This window comes from Bactrocera latifrons, unplaced genomic scaffold, assembly GCF_001853355.1.
Source record: "Bactrocera latifrons isolate USDA-ARS-PBARC rearing strain unplaced genomic scaffold, ASM185335v1 scaffold_138, whole genome shotgun sequence".
Taxonomy (NCBI): domain Eukaryota; kingdom Metazoa; phylum Arthropoda; class Insecta; order Diptera; family Tephritidae; genus Bactrocera; species Bactrocera latifrons.
The window spans coordinates 439,998-456,886 of record NW_017534830.1 but is presented as its reverse complement, the minus strand read 5'-3'; the positions used below and the strand labels follow the sequence as shown (position 1 = coordinate 456,886).

Below are 16,889 nucleotides of genomic sequence, written 5' to 3'. Positions count from 1 at the left end.
TCTGCGATTGTTGTAATCTTCTTATTTATGTAATGTTATAATCTTTCGATTGATCACGGTTTGTGGGCGTGGCAATGGTTCGATTGCGCCTAGAGAGACAGTCACTCGGAGTTGAATCAGATCAATACTTCCCTGAGGCCACATATACATAATATAAAGATTTTCGAACGGTTGTTTACGGGCGACTTTGTACCGCATATATCGCCAAATATACATATGAGTTATCCCAATGAAAATAAGAGAGCGTATTTTACTCATGAAAGATTATCTTCGTGCCTAAAATAGTTAAAATTGTGCGAAATTTTAACCTAGCGCCCCTTTTACAAATATTTTCAGAACATCCGGCTGTCTTTATTCCATGTGATTGTATGTACCTCAATGAAACCCAGGGAACATTTTTTAATATGTGGCATGATAATAGTTAACAGACGAAATCGGGTAGATTCTACCCCAACTCCCATATCCTATATATAATGACTTTCGTTTTTCTAACAAACCTTATGTCGGTCAGTGTATGATTTATATACATATATAGTGATGTATATATAAAATTGCCTGAATTCCGATGCTCTGGCTTACGTTTTACATCGTAAGTTATTTCCTTGACTGTGWTTGCTGTTAATTGCAAGAATATATCGGCTGTACCCGAACTTAGCCCATCCTTACTTGCTCTATTTATTTTTTTTATTTTTCTGATATGTCTTTTTTCATTAATCTGCACTCCTATTAAATATGTACAAATTTATATACTACATACAAATGYACATACTTATATTTATATATGTATGTGTTTACCATTTTATATTAGCACAATGATAACAGAATATCATTACAAGCAAATTAATTAATCTGAAGACTTGTTTATATAATATAATCATAACAATGGCTTTGGCCAGATGYTAATGGGCAAAGATTTTTTGTTGAAGGAAGTTTTTGGAATTAAAATATWAAAATATTTGAAAATAAAATAAAATTTTTGCAAATTGAATGAATAAATATTAAATTTATTTGGTATTGAAGAAGCAGAAAACGATTTAATATTTAGAAACTCAGGAAAAATGCCTTTAGATGGTATTTTAAAGACAAACGAATATGTACCGGTACATACCTATATTATATAGATATATACAAACTATAAAAATAATGCGTATAATACTATTAGCAAAAAATAGTAAGACTTTTYTCATAATTTTAAAATTTTTAATTTATTGTCGTGTCGCTCAAAGAAATTCCCCTTGGTCCCAATACACTTGTGCCAACGTTTTTTTCAATCCTCGAAACAGTTGTTAAAGTCAATATCCGGAATAATCATCAATGCGCGTAGCSATTCACGTTTAATGTCTTCAATTGATTCAAAACGTTTTCCCCGGAGCGATCATTTGAGTTGGCTGAACAGCCAGAAGTCACACGGAGCTAAATCACACGAATATGGTGGTTGTAGCACGATATTGGTTTAAAATTTGGCGAAAAACTCACGAAGAATCAATGCAGTATGTGACGGTGCATAACTGTGGTACACCGATTGATCGTCTGTTTCGGGATCGTGAGCATAGATCCAAGGCTCAGGTCCAGTAATAATACTTTTCATGACATTCTGGTGGTCATAAAGTATTGTTTCACAGACGTTTAAGCGTCGCTGTTTTTCGAAAAAATTTAGGGATTTGGAGAATCATTTTTTTTTATGTTGGTAGTACTGTCACATTTATGTCAAATTTCATGTCAAAATATTCATTAGTGTTTGAGATACGTGTCGTTTTGTGAGCTGCGTGAGTGAGTTTTTCGTTTTTTGCGATGTAGAAATTTGTTGAGCAAAGAATTTGCATTCAATGATCATTTCGCCAAAAACTCAACCCATATCGTTCCRCAACCACCGTATTCACCTGATCTGGTGCCGTGCGACTTCTGGCTGTTCATCAAGCTCAAAAGACCGCTCCGGAGAAAACGTTTTTATACGATAGAGGAGATTCAAGCCGCAGAGAAGACGGAACTGAAAGCCAACCCAGAAAGGGACTACAACCAGTGTTTCGAAGATTGGAAAATCCATTGGCATAATGTACWACATCTAGTGGGGATTACTTTGAAGGTGATGAAATTGATTTGGAAGAATAAATAAAGAATTTTCAAAATAAACACAATGTCACCTTATTTTTTGTATATCACATCAAAAACCAATTGATTCATTATAATGCTATAGAATGAGGCTTAAATAATTAGTACTTCATCGAATGACCGTCGTTGGATAACAAGACTGCGTATCTCCTCAGCATGGAGTCCAACAAACGTCTGCATTTCTCGTGAGAAATGACCTCCCACGCTTCCTTCACAGCATAACTGATTCGAATTTGACGCGTTCTTTCTCCCTACAGTTTTTTGAGCTTTGCCTAAAGATTCTCAATTTGAATAAGGTCAGGCGATTATCACCCAGCTCATAACCTCAATCCCATTTGAAGTAAAACAGTTTTTTTTCCAACTTACTCGTATGCTGGGTMGCACCCATATTTTCTTTAATCCAATATAACGGACCTCTACCGTAGTAAGCATATACGTTGGCTTTGGCGACACCATATATGTATGAATTACTCGGGGAACATTTCTAGGATCAAATGAAGCATCTTTTGGCCTTCGTATATCTTTCTTCGCCMATGGCAACCAAATAAAATAACTTTCGTTTCGTCGGACCAGAATATTTGGCGACATTTTTTAACTGTCTTCACATGCCGGGGTTGAAGTAGTGGCTTCCTCTTTGGGCTCCTGCTGGAAAGTCCAGCTGCTAGAACATATTTTCTTAATGTTTTTTTTTTAGATATAAAATGGCTTTTCACAGTCCAAAATCACAACTTTTCTCAACAGGGGACGCGAAGAGTCTCATTCCGTCGTCTTTTTTCGGGATTTGGCTTATATTTTTTTGCATTCGTAACCATTTTGGTAGACCATCTGAGTAAATATTTGAAAAACTTGTAAGATCTCCTTCACCTAACAATTTTTTGAAAATTCCCATTTTTGCAATAAAAAGAGTTTTAAAATTTAAAAAGCGATTCTACAGTTGTTTTCTTTCGGTGTTTTGAGGCACCGTTATTTATTTTTGCTAACATTTTCTAGACCCGTGTCTTTTTTTAGTGATTAAAAAAAGTATGGGATCCAACGGGAACAAATTTGTTTACAGAGAAATAACCATGTAATATTGAATGTTTGCTGAACTATCTCCGAGAAAGTTGTAAAAAAAAGTCACGCGAAAATGTTCGTCATTTAATTCCATTTTTTTGCTGAGATGAATATTTTAAGTTACAACAACTCCTAGCATGCTTTTATTATTTTTCTACTCCTTAATTGTGATTTTTATAGCGTCTTTCGGTCGTTTTATTATATTTTATCTTTTTAAGTGATTTCCTATAAATTTAAAATCTTTTCTCCAACGTATATTTTATTTCTATGTCGTTTGATTTTTTTTAAAAGCTCCATCGTATACTTATCATTATGTATTAATAAAGCTTTCAATGAAAAATTGTTCCTTCCGAAAAAAGAATTATTCGCAATCATTTAYCATTAATACACATATTGACATTAAGATTTCAATATCCTCGATAGTATAGTGGTCAGTATCCCCGCCTGTCACGCGGGAGACCGGGGTTCAATTCCCCGTCGGGGAGATACGAKTAATTTTTTTTTCCGTTGTAAAAGCTTTTATTTATTATTGAGAACAAATTTTTTAAATAGTATAACTAAGTTATTTTGATTTATTTATTTAAAGATTTTAATTTATAAAAATATATAATATATTTTTGTATAAAAGGGAAATTATGTAAGTTTTGAATTATTTTGTGCAATAATTTCATTTGGTGAGTAGGCGCTTCTTTTTCTATGAACTGTGTCTATGTCAACCTCATTAAATCCACACCAATGGGGACTAGTAGAGTTCGTTTAACATTAGTTACAGGTTTAAGCGCTATGTTGTGGAGGAGATCATAGCTTTGGTTAACACTTAAGCGGAATGACTTTTCATTTATGTATGTATATACATTCGGTAAATATTTTTATAAAATTAATTATATAATAATGAAGAAAAAAATTAGCTGCACTCGGTTTATTAATAAATACATTTATATATGTAAACGAACGTACACACATACAAACATATAAGAATGCACATACATATTACTGCTTTTATTTTATGATTAAAAAAATTAGTTTTTCGGTTTTTATAATTTTTATTTAGCCAATATACATATACAAATATAAGCCGTTTTAATTTTGTAGAAATATTCGGTTATCGCTTGTTTAATAAATTTCCATTTCATTTATGAATTTATTGTTGTTATAAAGTAAACTCATTATAGAAGACTCCAAATATTTCCATTGCACAAAGACACCAAAATGTTATTAAAATACTTTGTTAATACAAAAATTTTGAAAACCCTAATCAAAACATTTTATTACAATTAATGTAAAACGTTAGTTATTTAGTTGGTATTGGAATTTCATTGCTTAAAATTTCTCTAAACAASCTTGGTCCTCTTATTAGTTCCCAAGCTCATTAGTAATAATTCCTTTGTATTGCAATTTCATTAATCAATTAACTTTTTATTTCTTTTTTTTTTACTTTTACACTTTATACACGTTTAAATATTGTATGCAAAGAACTACACGTAAAACATAGCACGTACTAGTACATATAAATACATATGTATATTTATATACATACTATATATGTATGTTTAAAATTAAACCACATTCTTTGGGCTTAAAAAATAAGGAAATTTCGTGTTAAATAATCTTCGTTAAACATAATGATTTCAGTGTTTTATAAATGCTATACAATCGTTTTTAAAATATATATGCTTTAGGTTAGTGTTAAAACATGCAATTGACTTTTATGAATATAAATATGTATACAATTAGGTAGTGCGCACAACAATTAACTTAAGCATACAACCACTTTCAGGCGTTAAGTAAGCAAGTATAAGAAATTGCTTTGCTAGCAATTACATATCCTCCGTTTCTGACATTTCCAAGTCGGAGTCATCGAAGTCGATGATCTAAAAATATAAAAAGTGTTTAATAACATTTTTTAAATAATGTTTTATATATATATATTTGTTTTAAATTATTATTTCTCTTTATTTCACACTCACTGCACTATCCAATGCCTTAAAATCGGAGATGCCAGTCAAGTCTTCTAAATATTTGGCCGTTTCGAACGCTTTGAATAAAAATGCATTGCCTTGCGCGCGATATTCCGCAATTATTTTCTGCGAATAGAGAAGTGTGAAATATTCATTATATACATGTACAAAGGTATACAAACAGTTAGTTATTTATAAAATTACTTACCTCCGAACATGCAATGCACTGGGAGAATTTCTGCGTTGCCGGCAAAATATTTTCGAAATTGCTCAGCTGGCCGCGTATCGAGTGCGGTATGATGCCGAGTAGCCCCTCTGGCTCTTTGTAATTCGATTTGTCGTTAGCACAATAGTAGGCGGGTGCATGGTTGCGCAGTGGATGCTGCAGGAGGGACACCAACAGTTCGACTGCATAGCTAGCGGCAATACACGATACACCTGGTCGTGTAACGGTACATTGCTGATCCAGTGTGCGATCCTTGAGCGACTGAAGTTAGAAAAATATTTGGAATGTTAATTTGGAGTATAAATTTAATTGATATTTATTTGATATGGTTTAGAGTACARTTATATCCACATATTTAGGAGAGAGTAAAGAAGACATTGGTTACTTTTTATATTGYTGTGGAGGAGCTATAGGGAAAAGGTGGAGACTCTCAATAAAGGGTAAGTCCGCTCTTCATCAATTTTAGCTTTAACCTGACGTGAAATACGAAAGCTGCTCTGCAGAAACCCCCTGCGAAAAGTATGGATCAAAGGTTTTTAGACGTTTTTTCTCGGGTCTAGACTTCAAATAAAATAACCTATAATCATATATACTCATGTTTATCATAAGTAAAAATTATTGGATTTTATATAATATTTTGCAATTTTTGAATATTTTTTTATTAATTATTATATTATATTTTTTTATCATACTAATTGAAAGCTGGAGAATAACCTTAAGTTAGCTTTAAGAATTTATCAGAATAAAAAATAAATAAAATAAAAAATGTAGTGGGGTGTGATCCTCAAAACCAAACTTAAAATTTTCAAAACTATATATAAGTGGAGTCCGTTTAACATTTGGTTCAGGTGTAAKCGCCATGTTATTGAGTGTTATGGTCTGTTTTGTTTAACAGTTAAGCCGAATGACGTTTCATTCATGTTTATACATTCGGTGGATCTTTTTGTTACAAAATAACCGTCACTGAAAAAAAGAGCTGCAATTGGGTTATAAAAAAATAAATTTGTATTTGTAAATATAGATACCTACATATATGAATGCGCATGCATATGATTGCAATTTGTAAATGTTTAGTTTGAGTGACTATTATTTGTTTGTTTTGAGTGCAAAAGTGCCCGGTGAACACAACGAAGGTGTAAAATTTTAAGACAAAACAGAGAGAAGAGCGCTGTGGCATWCATATCAAACGGTGAGCAATGAGTTAATAAATTGCTAAGCTGCATGTAAAGAGCCAAAAGAGATCTTTGTTAAATGTGACGTAAGAAGAAACAAGTTTCAAATAAACAAAAATTGAATAAAAACATACAATTACAAAAAGTSAATTAATTAGAGATGTTCGTGAACACGCACAACACGCAGGCCGCAGACAAATGCGAACATGGTATGTAGAAATGGCAAAAACGGCTTACGGTGTATTTTTGTGTAAATAAGTGTAATGAATTCGCGTAAAATAATAATTATTTTTATAAACGGAAATGAGAGTAATAATGTTTGCAGTCGCGGTAGGTCAAGCGAAACTATTGCGATTCGAGAACACATTCACTGGCGCGCTTGTGTTGACTGCAGACGCTATCGGAGGTGCTGCTACGTGGAATTTGCAAGCATGAGATTGAGCAGCAAATGCCGGTGGGAAAATGTTAACAAAATGACAAAAAACGTGTGTTTAAATATCTGTTTTGTGGAAAGATATGTATAGTAAATAAATAAAGCTGGTAAAACAGCTGAGTATTTTTATGAGTACGGAGTGTAACAACAAGTGCAACAGTTGTGTGTGGAGCTTGATTGAAACAAAGTTATAAACAGATACTAAGGTGTGAGAGCAAAAAATATAAATTAAATAAATAAAGAGCAACAAGGAAAGAAAAATGAATAATGAAAACAAGTTAAAAGTTAAGCAAACAAAACAAAAAATAAAATATAATCGAAAATACAACAATTAATACCAAATTTCCCCGCAGCACTAAAGCATACCAGCAACTGCTTATTTAATGATTAGATAAAATTCAAAACAACAAAAGAACATAGTCAAAGCACAAAAGTTACAAATACGCTTAGTGGCGACTACACATACTGCGATAGCAGTAAAGAACACATTATCAACGTTAAAGCAGATACTTAAACACATACGTACAATGTGCATATGTATGTAAATGTGTACTTATTAAAACTTTAAAATATCTAGACAATATGCTGATAACATTTACGGTTTTTACCTTTTGCAGTTGATTTTTGCCTTTTGCGAAGTGCGGCCGAAACTGTTTTGTGTTGTGCGAACGTGCGGGTTTATAATAAAATCAATATAAATAATAAAAAAAAAATAAAAAAAATTTAATATAAGCAAATATGTTAACAGAATTCGCGGGCAATTTGGCACATCACCTGGAATTTGGTCATGCCTTGGAGATTGTGGCGAAGACCATAGACAGCGCCTCAAGGTAAACGGCGAGTGTGCTTGCTCCAGTTCAACATATGTATGTATGTATGCATAAACAAACGACCGTTTCAATTAACTGACACGCATAGTTTTTGGCAAAACATGCATTACATTTTCTCATGCGTTTCATTTGTAATTACAATAAATSTTTTAATTAGAGGTGTTTTTAAAAATTCGTATGGTTATCAACTATCAGTGATGAGCAATACGCTAAGTGACGTGTTGGACAAATACATGCAATCATTTGTGAGCGTTTAACAAAAGTAATGMTATAGATAGTGTAATCTACTTTCGTAATAATGAATAATCAACACTGATTATATAGGTACACATTTATGAATTTATTGATCGCAAACATTTGAATTTAACTATTAATACATTTTTATTAGGTGTGAGTAGTGTTTGGGTTATTATTTACACAACTGAAGTAAAAGCCTTACAACAATAAGAAAACACAGCTTTTTGGGTAAAAACGGTCGTGTGCAAAGTTTCAGTTCGATATCTTATATATATATAGGATTAGGGATTATTTTGCGTATATACAGAAGGGTAGACAGACGGACATGTCAATCGACTCAGCTTGTCACGCTGATCRTTTATATCTATAATTTATACTGTCTCCGATGTTTTCTTTTGGGTTGTATAAGCTTAGTATTCCCTGTTCAGGGTATAATCATATATATAAAATATAAAATTTATACATATTATGCTCTCACAGCGGCTTTGCTGGCTAGGTCATGTTGTCCGAATGGACGAAAACACTCCAAGTCTGAAAGTATTCGATGCAGTACCATCAATCCGTTGGAGGGACCAAGTGGAGAAGAACCTGGCTTCGCTTGGAATATCCAATTAACACGATGTAYCGAAAAGAAGAAACGAATGGCGCGCTGTTATTAACTCGACTATAATAGCGTAAGCGCTGGTCACGCCAGAAAAGAAGAATAATGCTCTCAAAACATTTTTGTTTCAAATCGAAAACTTCAGTTTGAACGAAAACTCTCAAATAAGCGTAATAAAGCGTAATAAAGCTCTTTCTTGCCAGACAATGTTAGGAGCCTCTCTCTCTTTTTAATTTTTTTTTTTGCGGAAGAAAAAGCTATTCTCTCAATACTCGGATAATTAATGAATCAATTCTAACAAAGTAAAACCCAACCCCTTCAGACAACCCTGTTCATTGCTAGGAGTGGGCAGTTAATGGCATAAATTAAACAGCTAATTACACAAATATCAATCTTTAGTTAAGCGTTACAACAACACTAAAACAATAGCTCGATTTTACTGACAGCAACTAATAAGCTACTGAGATGATTATACCKCAACGTTTTCCAGATTGTTGTAACAGCATTGAGTCGGGTTTTCGTTTGAACTTCATTCTAAATGTTACAAATAGAGAATATCTAATTCAAATCTGAAGGAAATCAGGGTCTAAAGAATACTGTTATCTCTTAATTAACCAGCACAAGAGGCCTTTCGCTTAGAACGYTAAAAAATTAGTTAATTGGTGGTTGCAATTGTAATTGGTAACAATCAACGGTATAAACTTAATTTGTAGTATACATTTAGGCGCATGAATAAAAAAAAAGGAGACGGGAGGATAGATTCCAACAAATATTATCAGTTTACGCAAACAGCTTGGGTAATGCTTTGTGAACTACTAAATTTAACCGTTAGAAAATTGAAAAAAGTCGTTTGTTTATATACATATAGACATGTAAGTAAATGAATCGTGCATTTTTGACTAATTAACATAATTAATTCGCCTCAAGATTTCAAATCAGTTTGTCGACGGCCAAAGCGGTGATAGATCCAAATGCCGACATCGGTTTGCGCTTCGCTTGCTACTTTCGCAAGGATATAATTGTGCGCAATGCACGGATCGGTGGCGTATGGGGCCCGGAGGAGATACATGACATTGAAGGTCATTCATTGCARAATCCTATTGAGTCGGGAGAGTTTTTCGTAATTTACATACTCGCTTGTGAGGAGAAATTTCAYATAGCGATCAACAATCGACCCTTTTGCACATTCAGATATCGCATGCCACTCCAGACGCTTCGCAGCATCGAAATAAGCGAGCAAATACAGGTGATTAAGCAGGTGGATCATCGCGCTGTCTTCCCCTATCCCTGGCCAGCAATACAATCGTCCGATTTTGGCAAAGCTTTCAGTAATGATTCGCCGATAATGTTCAGCCCCGGGCATTTGATTGTGATAACCGCGCGTTGTTTCGATAATAAGAAGGGACAATTTATAATTAAATTTTTGGATAGCGACACGAAACGTGAGGAGCTGCATTTCAGCGTACGTTTCGATCAGAAAGCTGTGGTGCGCAATTCAATGAATAAGGCCTTTGAGTGAGTCTACTAAATTTTGTAAAAACTTTTAAATTTCTTTTCAATACACACATTGTATCTACACAGATTTGGACAAGAGGAGCGCCATGGCGGTTTTCCATTCGTCTTTAATCAGCAATTCAAGCTTGCCATCGCTTTTACGGAGCGCGAGTTCCTCACCGCCGTGGACGGCTATAACTTCTGCAGCTATGCCTATCGCACAACAAATGTATTTCAAAATGTTGTCGGCTTCAAGGTCACATGCATAAATGGCTTRCACATACATGTGACGGGTGTGGACCACTTGCAAATGGGGGACCTCTCTTGCACGGGTTTCGAAAAGTATTCAAAGCACGACTACGAATGTGCTTAGCACCAACTATTCCGTAAACAAAATTTTCTTGTCTCACACATTGAATATAAGTATAAATATTTTTTGTACAAAACTATTAGTTATGCCTAGTATTTCAAAGACGAAATAAAAATCGCCTACGAATAATACATAATTCAAATACTTGTACTTACATTTCCTGGCGCTGTGACGTCGTTGCAGAAGTAACAACCCAAATTGCCTCCACCGATACACTTCAGATCACCTATATCTATTGGTTGCGCAGCATCACCAGCTGCTTCGTTGTTTGGCGAACCAGCGCCGTGACGCATCACCAAGTAGCTGTCAAAGCCTAAGGCGGCATTGATAACTATCTGTAAAAAWAAGTATAGAAAGGTAATAAAAAAGGAGTAATTATCATCGGCCACTAAGCAATTGCAGCGTATCACTCTACACGCACCTTTTGAAAAGTATTGCCCAGCAGTGTAGGCAGCCAACGGCTYTCGCGTGAATCGGTCAGCAAGAAAATGGCATCATGCTCCTCCACTAAACTTTTGATAATGTTCAAATCTTCATTGGTTTGTTGCTGCATCGATGCGCCTATGGTGTGACCCGGCATTGGTATTTGCATGACATGCCCCGTGGAGACCTAAAAAGTGAAATATATAGTTTTACAACTACAAATCACCACTACATAGCTACTAAATTTACGCACAGCAGTTGGATTGATTTCCTGCACACGCTTGGCCGCCGTCACCGCCTTCATTGCATTGCCAGCARTGGCATCTGCGTGCGTGTAGAGCGTTTGCCGCAATGGATTTGAATAGCTGACACGACCATTATCCAGAAACGTTAAATGCTTAAAGCCCCAAGCGAGTAAATTGCGCGCCACGTTACAACCGAGTGTGCCGGCGCCAAACAGTAAACATTTTGTGTTTGCAATTATGTCTAAATTCAAATCAGGCACTAAACGCCATTTCATCAGTTTCAAATTCAAGTTTATGGCACTTTCGACTAGACTGGAAATTAAAAAAAAGGAAATTGTTTACAAATAATGTTTTGATTATTTTGCTGTTACCACATGAAAACTTACATTTTAGGATCCATGCTGTCGCGCATCGACACCATACGTGGACCCATTTTATTATTGCGGTTTGGTTCCCAACCAACGAATGGCGTGCTCTCATCAAAACTCACTGGTTCCGTTTGTAGCACCGTCCAAACGAGGCTTTTGTCACATTTATTTTTACTATCGTAGCGCAAACCCAAAAATTTCACCGTTTTACCAACTAGGACGGGACTGTATATGTAATAAAATAAAAATTATAAATATTAACGAGAATCAGGTTTAAATTTAACTAACCATTTGTAAAAAATATACGCCGCATATACACGCATCACCCACGAGGGATGCTCGTATTCACTGGGGTCGGCGAAACCGAAATAAAGTTCATCACTTTGCTCTGCTAATGCCGTGCTAGTTGCAAGTAAATCTTTCAATGTATAAATAGAATCCTTTTCGTTGCTTTTGATTACAAAAAAATTTGGCTTTTCTGTTTGACTTTTAAGTAAACTTTCTAAATGCTGCAATTCTGGAATGTCTGACAAAGACTGTGGCGAGGAACCATTTTCAACTTTTAGTGTTGGTGTTAGTGGGCAGGGAAATGCAAACCAGTAGTAGTAATTGTAAGTAGTTAGATCCTGAAAGGGTATAAATTGTGCGGTTTAACAAAAATTAATTAAAATAATATCATGTATTATTTTTAAGATATATTATAACTTCAAAACATAAAGAAGAACGAGAAAAAAAATTATAATACCGGACAGATGTCATTGTTAAATCGAGTTATTTAGTCAGGCTGACAATTTATAAATATAAATTTGATATGACCTTTCGACGTTTTCTTTTGGGTGTTACAAACATCAGTTTGCCACTTAATATACATTTTTTTGAGGGTGTAAATATTAGCTAGTTCATCTCTACAAACATATGTATTAAGATTTCAACGGTTGCAGAAATCCACCCCGAATATTCAAAAACAAGTGACGTCATACTTAATAATATTTACATTACCGCAAATGAAAGAACAAAGAATCGCGCAAGTAATTTGGGGTCATCCAGTACACGGTCAGTTCGAAAATCATCCACCAATTTATGTCCCTCTAACCGCAACAACTCATTTTTATCACAAGCTTTGAAGTCTTCAATTGTATTTCGGTTGTACAGCGTACCGACGGCAGGGTAATATAGTCTTGGCGCCATAAAGTCGCTGGAATTTTCCAAGTGTTTTATTTACATTAGTAATTAGCGCACATCTATCTTAGATTATTTTTTTGGCTCATTTCATATATGAACTCACCCGTTAAAAGCAGTATAATCTGTTTCTAGCAGACATGCCTTTGCGTTGAAATTGGTGTAGTATGCAAAAATGTGCTTTGGCGCATCCGATAGTCGATCATGGTTCAATTTAATATCAGATAGTTTGTGCCAAAATGTTGGATTCACAAAAGATTGCAGTGGTGCGTATTGTAGGACGGTTGGGTCTGACATCGCGTACTAATTTTAGTTAACTGTCACTTTTAGATAACACTTTATTAATAAACTTTCTGTGCTGCTGATAATCCAGCCGTCGTCGTCGTTGGTTTTATCTCAAATATACATCTAGCTGTAGCAGCGCTCTAAAAATATTGTTCTTTGTGTCTACTCACGCAAGCGTATTTTGTTTATCTCACTTCGTATTGCTGGTGTTTTTGTGTACACAATGCCAAATCTAGACGCTGAGTAACTAAAATCAATATTCTATAGATAAAAGCAAAAGAAATATGTATTGTAATAAATGTTTCGAAAACAAAAACACAAACATTTGTAAAACGTAAATAAACACAAATCGCCAGCTGATGGAAACAACGATAATTGTGCTGCCACTTAAACTGAATTTCACGATTTAACCCGAAAATTACAACATGAAAAGTAAGCATTAATTCGCACACAAATATTTTTTTTGTTATTATTATTCATTAGAGTAATTTTAAATATAGCATTATTAATTTGATTTTGTACTTGACAGATGTTTATTCGAAAATAGTGAGAATATAAAATATTTGTTATTGTTGTCGTAACAACTTATGTCGTCTAAATAATTTTAAGGAACGTTGTCGCGCAAGCAGGCCTTGGTTGGGTGAAAGTTGTGCCATTCCCTTCGCGTCAAGTATATAGTCCTTGGAACGAAATTCTATTGTCATTCCTCGATTTAGAATGACAGTTCTATTTACAATTGAAGTATTTTATTAAAAGTTTTCTTATAAATACAACTAAAATATTAAATTAAATATTAAAATTTAAAAACCCTCCCTAATGTCCTCTATTGATTTCAATTTATTAGGACTTTTTTATGATTACATTTATAGAAAAAGTATTATAATTTATTCCATAATCACTATAGTTACATACAACCTTATATTACAATTAATAAAATCAATGCGCAGAATAATTACTTAAATATTTAATGCAAAATAAAATATTAAAAAGCAGTCTCGTACAACTGTGCAGCGGAGTCTGCATGAAAATCACGCAATTCTCTTTTAAAATCCCACTTTCATGAACCTACAATACAAATTTATTTTTTATCACCACATCTTTGCCATCAAATGTGATTTCATCCACGAACTGTTTTCTATTCACACGACACTGTACGCCACAACGCGTTGAGCCACAATTTTTGCACTCAAACCAACAACCTGGACACTTCTCATCCAAGCAATCGCAAATATCCATGCCATTATGACGCATGTGACCATATTCATCGTAAACGGTAGAACGTGAATTCGTAAGCTTTCGTTTCAGTTTGCGCTTTTCTCGATTTGATTTTTCAGGATCGAAATCCTCTAGGAACTTCAAATCTTCGGAGCGCTCGCGTAGTCGCCGATCTGACTGTTGTTTGCGTGGCCGTTCACGCAAAGACATACGCAGTGCACCTACACCCTCAGTTAGCTCGCTGTCAACATCCATAATAATATGTAATTTTACTATTTTCTTTTAAATTATTTTGCAATAATTAACTTGAAGATATAAATATTTTTCAGCGCTGGCGTTGTAAATTTTAATTTTTTGACAGCCGGATTATTGATCAGCTGTTTAATATACCTTGTAGTTGCCAGACCAACACTAATAGTTAAACTTTTGACAGCCGGATTATTGATCAGCTGTTTAATATACCTTGTAGTTGCCAGACCAACACTAATAGTTAAACTTATTGGTTGAGGAATTTGCGTGCAACAAATGCTGGTTGAAAGAAATGAAGCGGAGTTAATTATGGGGTTGTTTTCTAAAAAGTAGGTGTTGCCACTTTTTATAAACAGTTTTTAGAAAGCGAAAAGCTGAAAAAAATAATTAAAATAAATGTGGAAATTATTTTTGAACTAAATTTTTATGACAATTGATTTCTTTCCTCCAAAAATATATACTTCTGACTCCGAAAATCTGTTCCAGTAATACATGTATGTAAATATTTGTAGATATATACATATTTACTTCATTGTCATCTATTTTTATACAAAAGCTTTTACTTTCGGTTAACAATGAGCATTTTTTGGCAATCAGTCTAAACCAATCTAGTCTTAGTTTTGGCATGAGCCAACTTACCACTTTCTATATCACAAATACAAATCGATGTTGTTGGAATTTGTTCATTGTTTTTGGTTATAACTTGTTTTAATGCATGTACATATTTATTGCTTTCCAATTACTTATATGTATGTGGAAATAAGTTTATTATCCGCACCTATGTTTATTGATACTTGCATGTGTGTAGTGAGCTCACTCCAATTTAGCGGCTAAGGTGAATATAAAAATTCCAACACGTTCACTCACATTATGAAAGCAATGCATAGTTTCAATACAACAAGCGTTGCCTCAATAATGTCATAACTCAAATATAGAAAACAAGTTTGTTTTTAGAAATTTTTATTCCATACATATGTATGTATATTCGGAAATAATTTTTTTTTTAATATATATTTATTTGCAAACTATCAATTGACAATCAGCAAATTTTTTAAATACATTAATAGTGACAGGATTGATTGTTCTCCATTGAGACTAATCAATATATTCGTAAATTATTTATTTGCTTAAACTTCTTAAAACTACTTAAAATCTATATGGAAGATCCAAAATGTGAGTTAGTTTTAAGCTAACATCCATACGGTTGTCAAGTAAATTTATTGCCAGTAAGTTTTCATGATTAGACAATCTATCTAAATACTTTCGACAAGTTTTGTTGATTTCGTCTTTAACAAAAGGTATATTTAAGTCTTTGTGGATTTCGAAGTTGCTCACATACCAAGGAGCACTTACAATGCTTCTTAAAGTTTTCGATTGATATCTTTGGAGGATTTCAATGTTGGCTATACTCGCCGTACCCCTATAACTGCATTGAATACGTTCGTACTGGCTTAAGGATTGACTTGTAAAGTCGTACTTTATTTTCAAGGTTAAGTTGTGATCGCTGACCTAAAAGACAGTATATTTTTTTATTTTTACATTTGAGTTGCTTCGTGTTTTCTTTTATGTGTATCTTCCAAGTGAGTCGTCTGTCCAAATAAAGACCAAGGTATTTCATAGTTTCACTTTCAGGTATTATGGGGCCATTTAACGTTACGGGGGGACATTTCTCAGTCCTTAATGTAATGTTATTTTTAAATATATGAAAATATTATTTTGCCTCAGCTTAATTTATTTCCAGCAACTCATAACTGTCATACATATATGTGACCTGGTCAACGGAAAGGGTGCTTAGGTGTCAAAAAATCCAAAAAATCAATTTTCACTTTTTAGTTGATTCGGATGGAAGATGAGATTTTTAACAGCTGTTTCCCAGAAAACTAGTTTTCGCACGTTAGCTCCCTTTTCGTAGACCAGGTCACATATGTTTATTTGAAACAGGGCTTTTATTAAGAAACTCAATGCCAACTTTGCATGTAAGGATCCGAAATCGAATTTTCCCAGGGATAAATCGACTAAAATTAATCATTGGCTTTAACAATTGCGCCGTTAGTTCTGCTTTCTCCAGGTTGGATATATAAGCGAAGCAAATGGGTCTGGTAGTGAACGAGGGCAAGACGAAATATCTCCTGTCTTTAAATGAACATCGTCGCACTACCGACTTGGCTCCCATGTCACTGTTGACAGTTGGAACCAACATTAACACCAACAACAACGTCAGCCCCGAAATCCAACGCAGAATAACTCTTGCCACCTGTTGGCCTTCGGACCGAGTAGGAAATTTTGAAGTAAAGTCCTCTCTTGAACCAAATTCTATTAGTCACTCATTATTCCCATTCTGATATATGGAGCAGAGGCATGGACGAAGAAGCAGAGGAAGAGGAAGGCCTCCTCTTCGTTGGAAAGACCTGGCTACATTTGGAATCTCCAGTTAGCACCAAA

At 34.2% G+C, this 16,889-nt stretch overlaps 3 protein-coding genes and 1 non-coding gene across 5 annotated transcripts; 2 read left to right on the top strand and 2 right to left on the bottom strand.

The window, feature by feature from the left end:
- Positions 1-3,575: 3,575 nt before the first annotated feature.
- Trnad-guc lies at positions 3,576-3,647 on the top strand. The gene has a single exon. It is a non-coding gene; the product is annotated as a tRNA-Asp (tRNA).
- Positions 3,648-4,551: 904 nt separating this feature from the next.
- On the bottom strand, positions 4,552-13,406 carry LOC108965290 (ubiquitin-like modifier-activating enzyme ATG7). Its single transcript, XM_018927597.1, has 10 exons — positions 12,805-13,406; positions 12,519-12,714; positions 11,808-12,145; positions 11,538-11,744; positions 11,160-11,463; positions 10,905-11,093; positions 10,639-10,818; positions 5,329-5,607; positions 5,130-5,246; positions 4,552-5,033 (listed from the first exon to the last, which is right to left on the bottom strand). Exons 1-10 carry the CDS (start codon positions 12,993-12,995, stop codon positions 4,980-4,982), a joined length of 2,055 nt encoding a protein of 684 aa, XP_018783142.1. The 5' UTR covers positions 12,996-13,406; the 3' UTR covers positions 4,552-4,979.
- Positions 6,153-10,625, top strand: LOC108965291 (32 kDa beta-galactoside-binding lectin). 2 transcript variants are annotated; one of them, XM_018927599.1, is made up of 4 exons: positions 6,153-6,972; positions 7,569-7,781; positions 9,547-10,134; positions 10,201-10,625. In XM_018927599.1, exons 2-4 carry the CDS (start codon positions 7,690-7,692, stop codon positions 10,484-10,486), a joined length of 966 nt encoding a protein of 321 aa, XP_018783144.1. In that variant the 5' UTR covers positions 6,153-6,972; positions 7,569-7,689; the 3' UTR covers positions 10,487-10,625. The 2 variants fall into 2 exon arrangements, with proteins under 2 accessions (XP_018783144.1, XP_018783143.1); XM_018927598.1 differs by having other exon boundaries at positions 6,153-7,488.
- Positions 13,407-13,800: 394 nt separating the features above from the next.
- On the bottom strand, positions 13,801-14,596 carry LOC108965289 (ARL14 effector protein). Its single transcript, XM_018927596.1, has one exon. The coding sequence runs from the start codon at positions 14,451-14,453 to the stop codon at positions 14,049-14,051; it is 405 nt and encodes a 134-aa protein (XP_018783141.1). The 5' UTR covers positions 14,454-14,596; the 3' UTR covers positions 13,801-14,048.
- Between the last annotated feature and the right edge of the window lie 2,293 nt (positions 14,597-16,889).

Excerpts from the sequence above, each read along its gene's own strand:
- LOC108965289 (XM_018927596.1), bottom strand. The coding sequence starts at position 14,453 with ATGGATGTTGACAGCGAGCTAACTGAGGGTGTAGGTGCACTGCGTATG.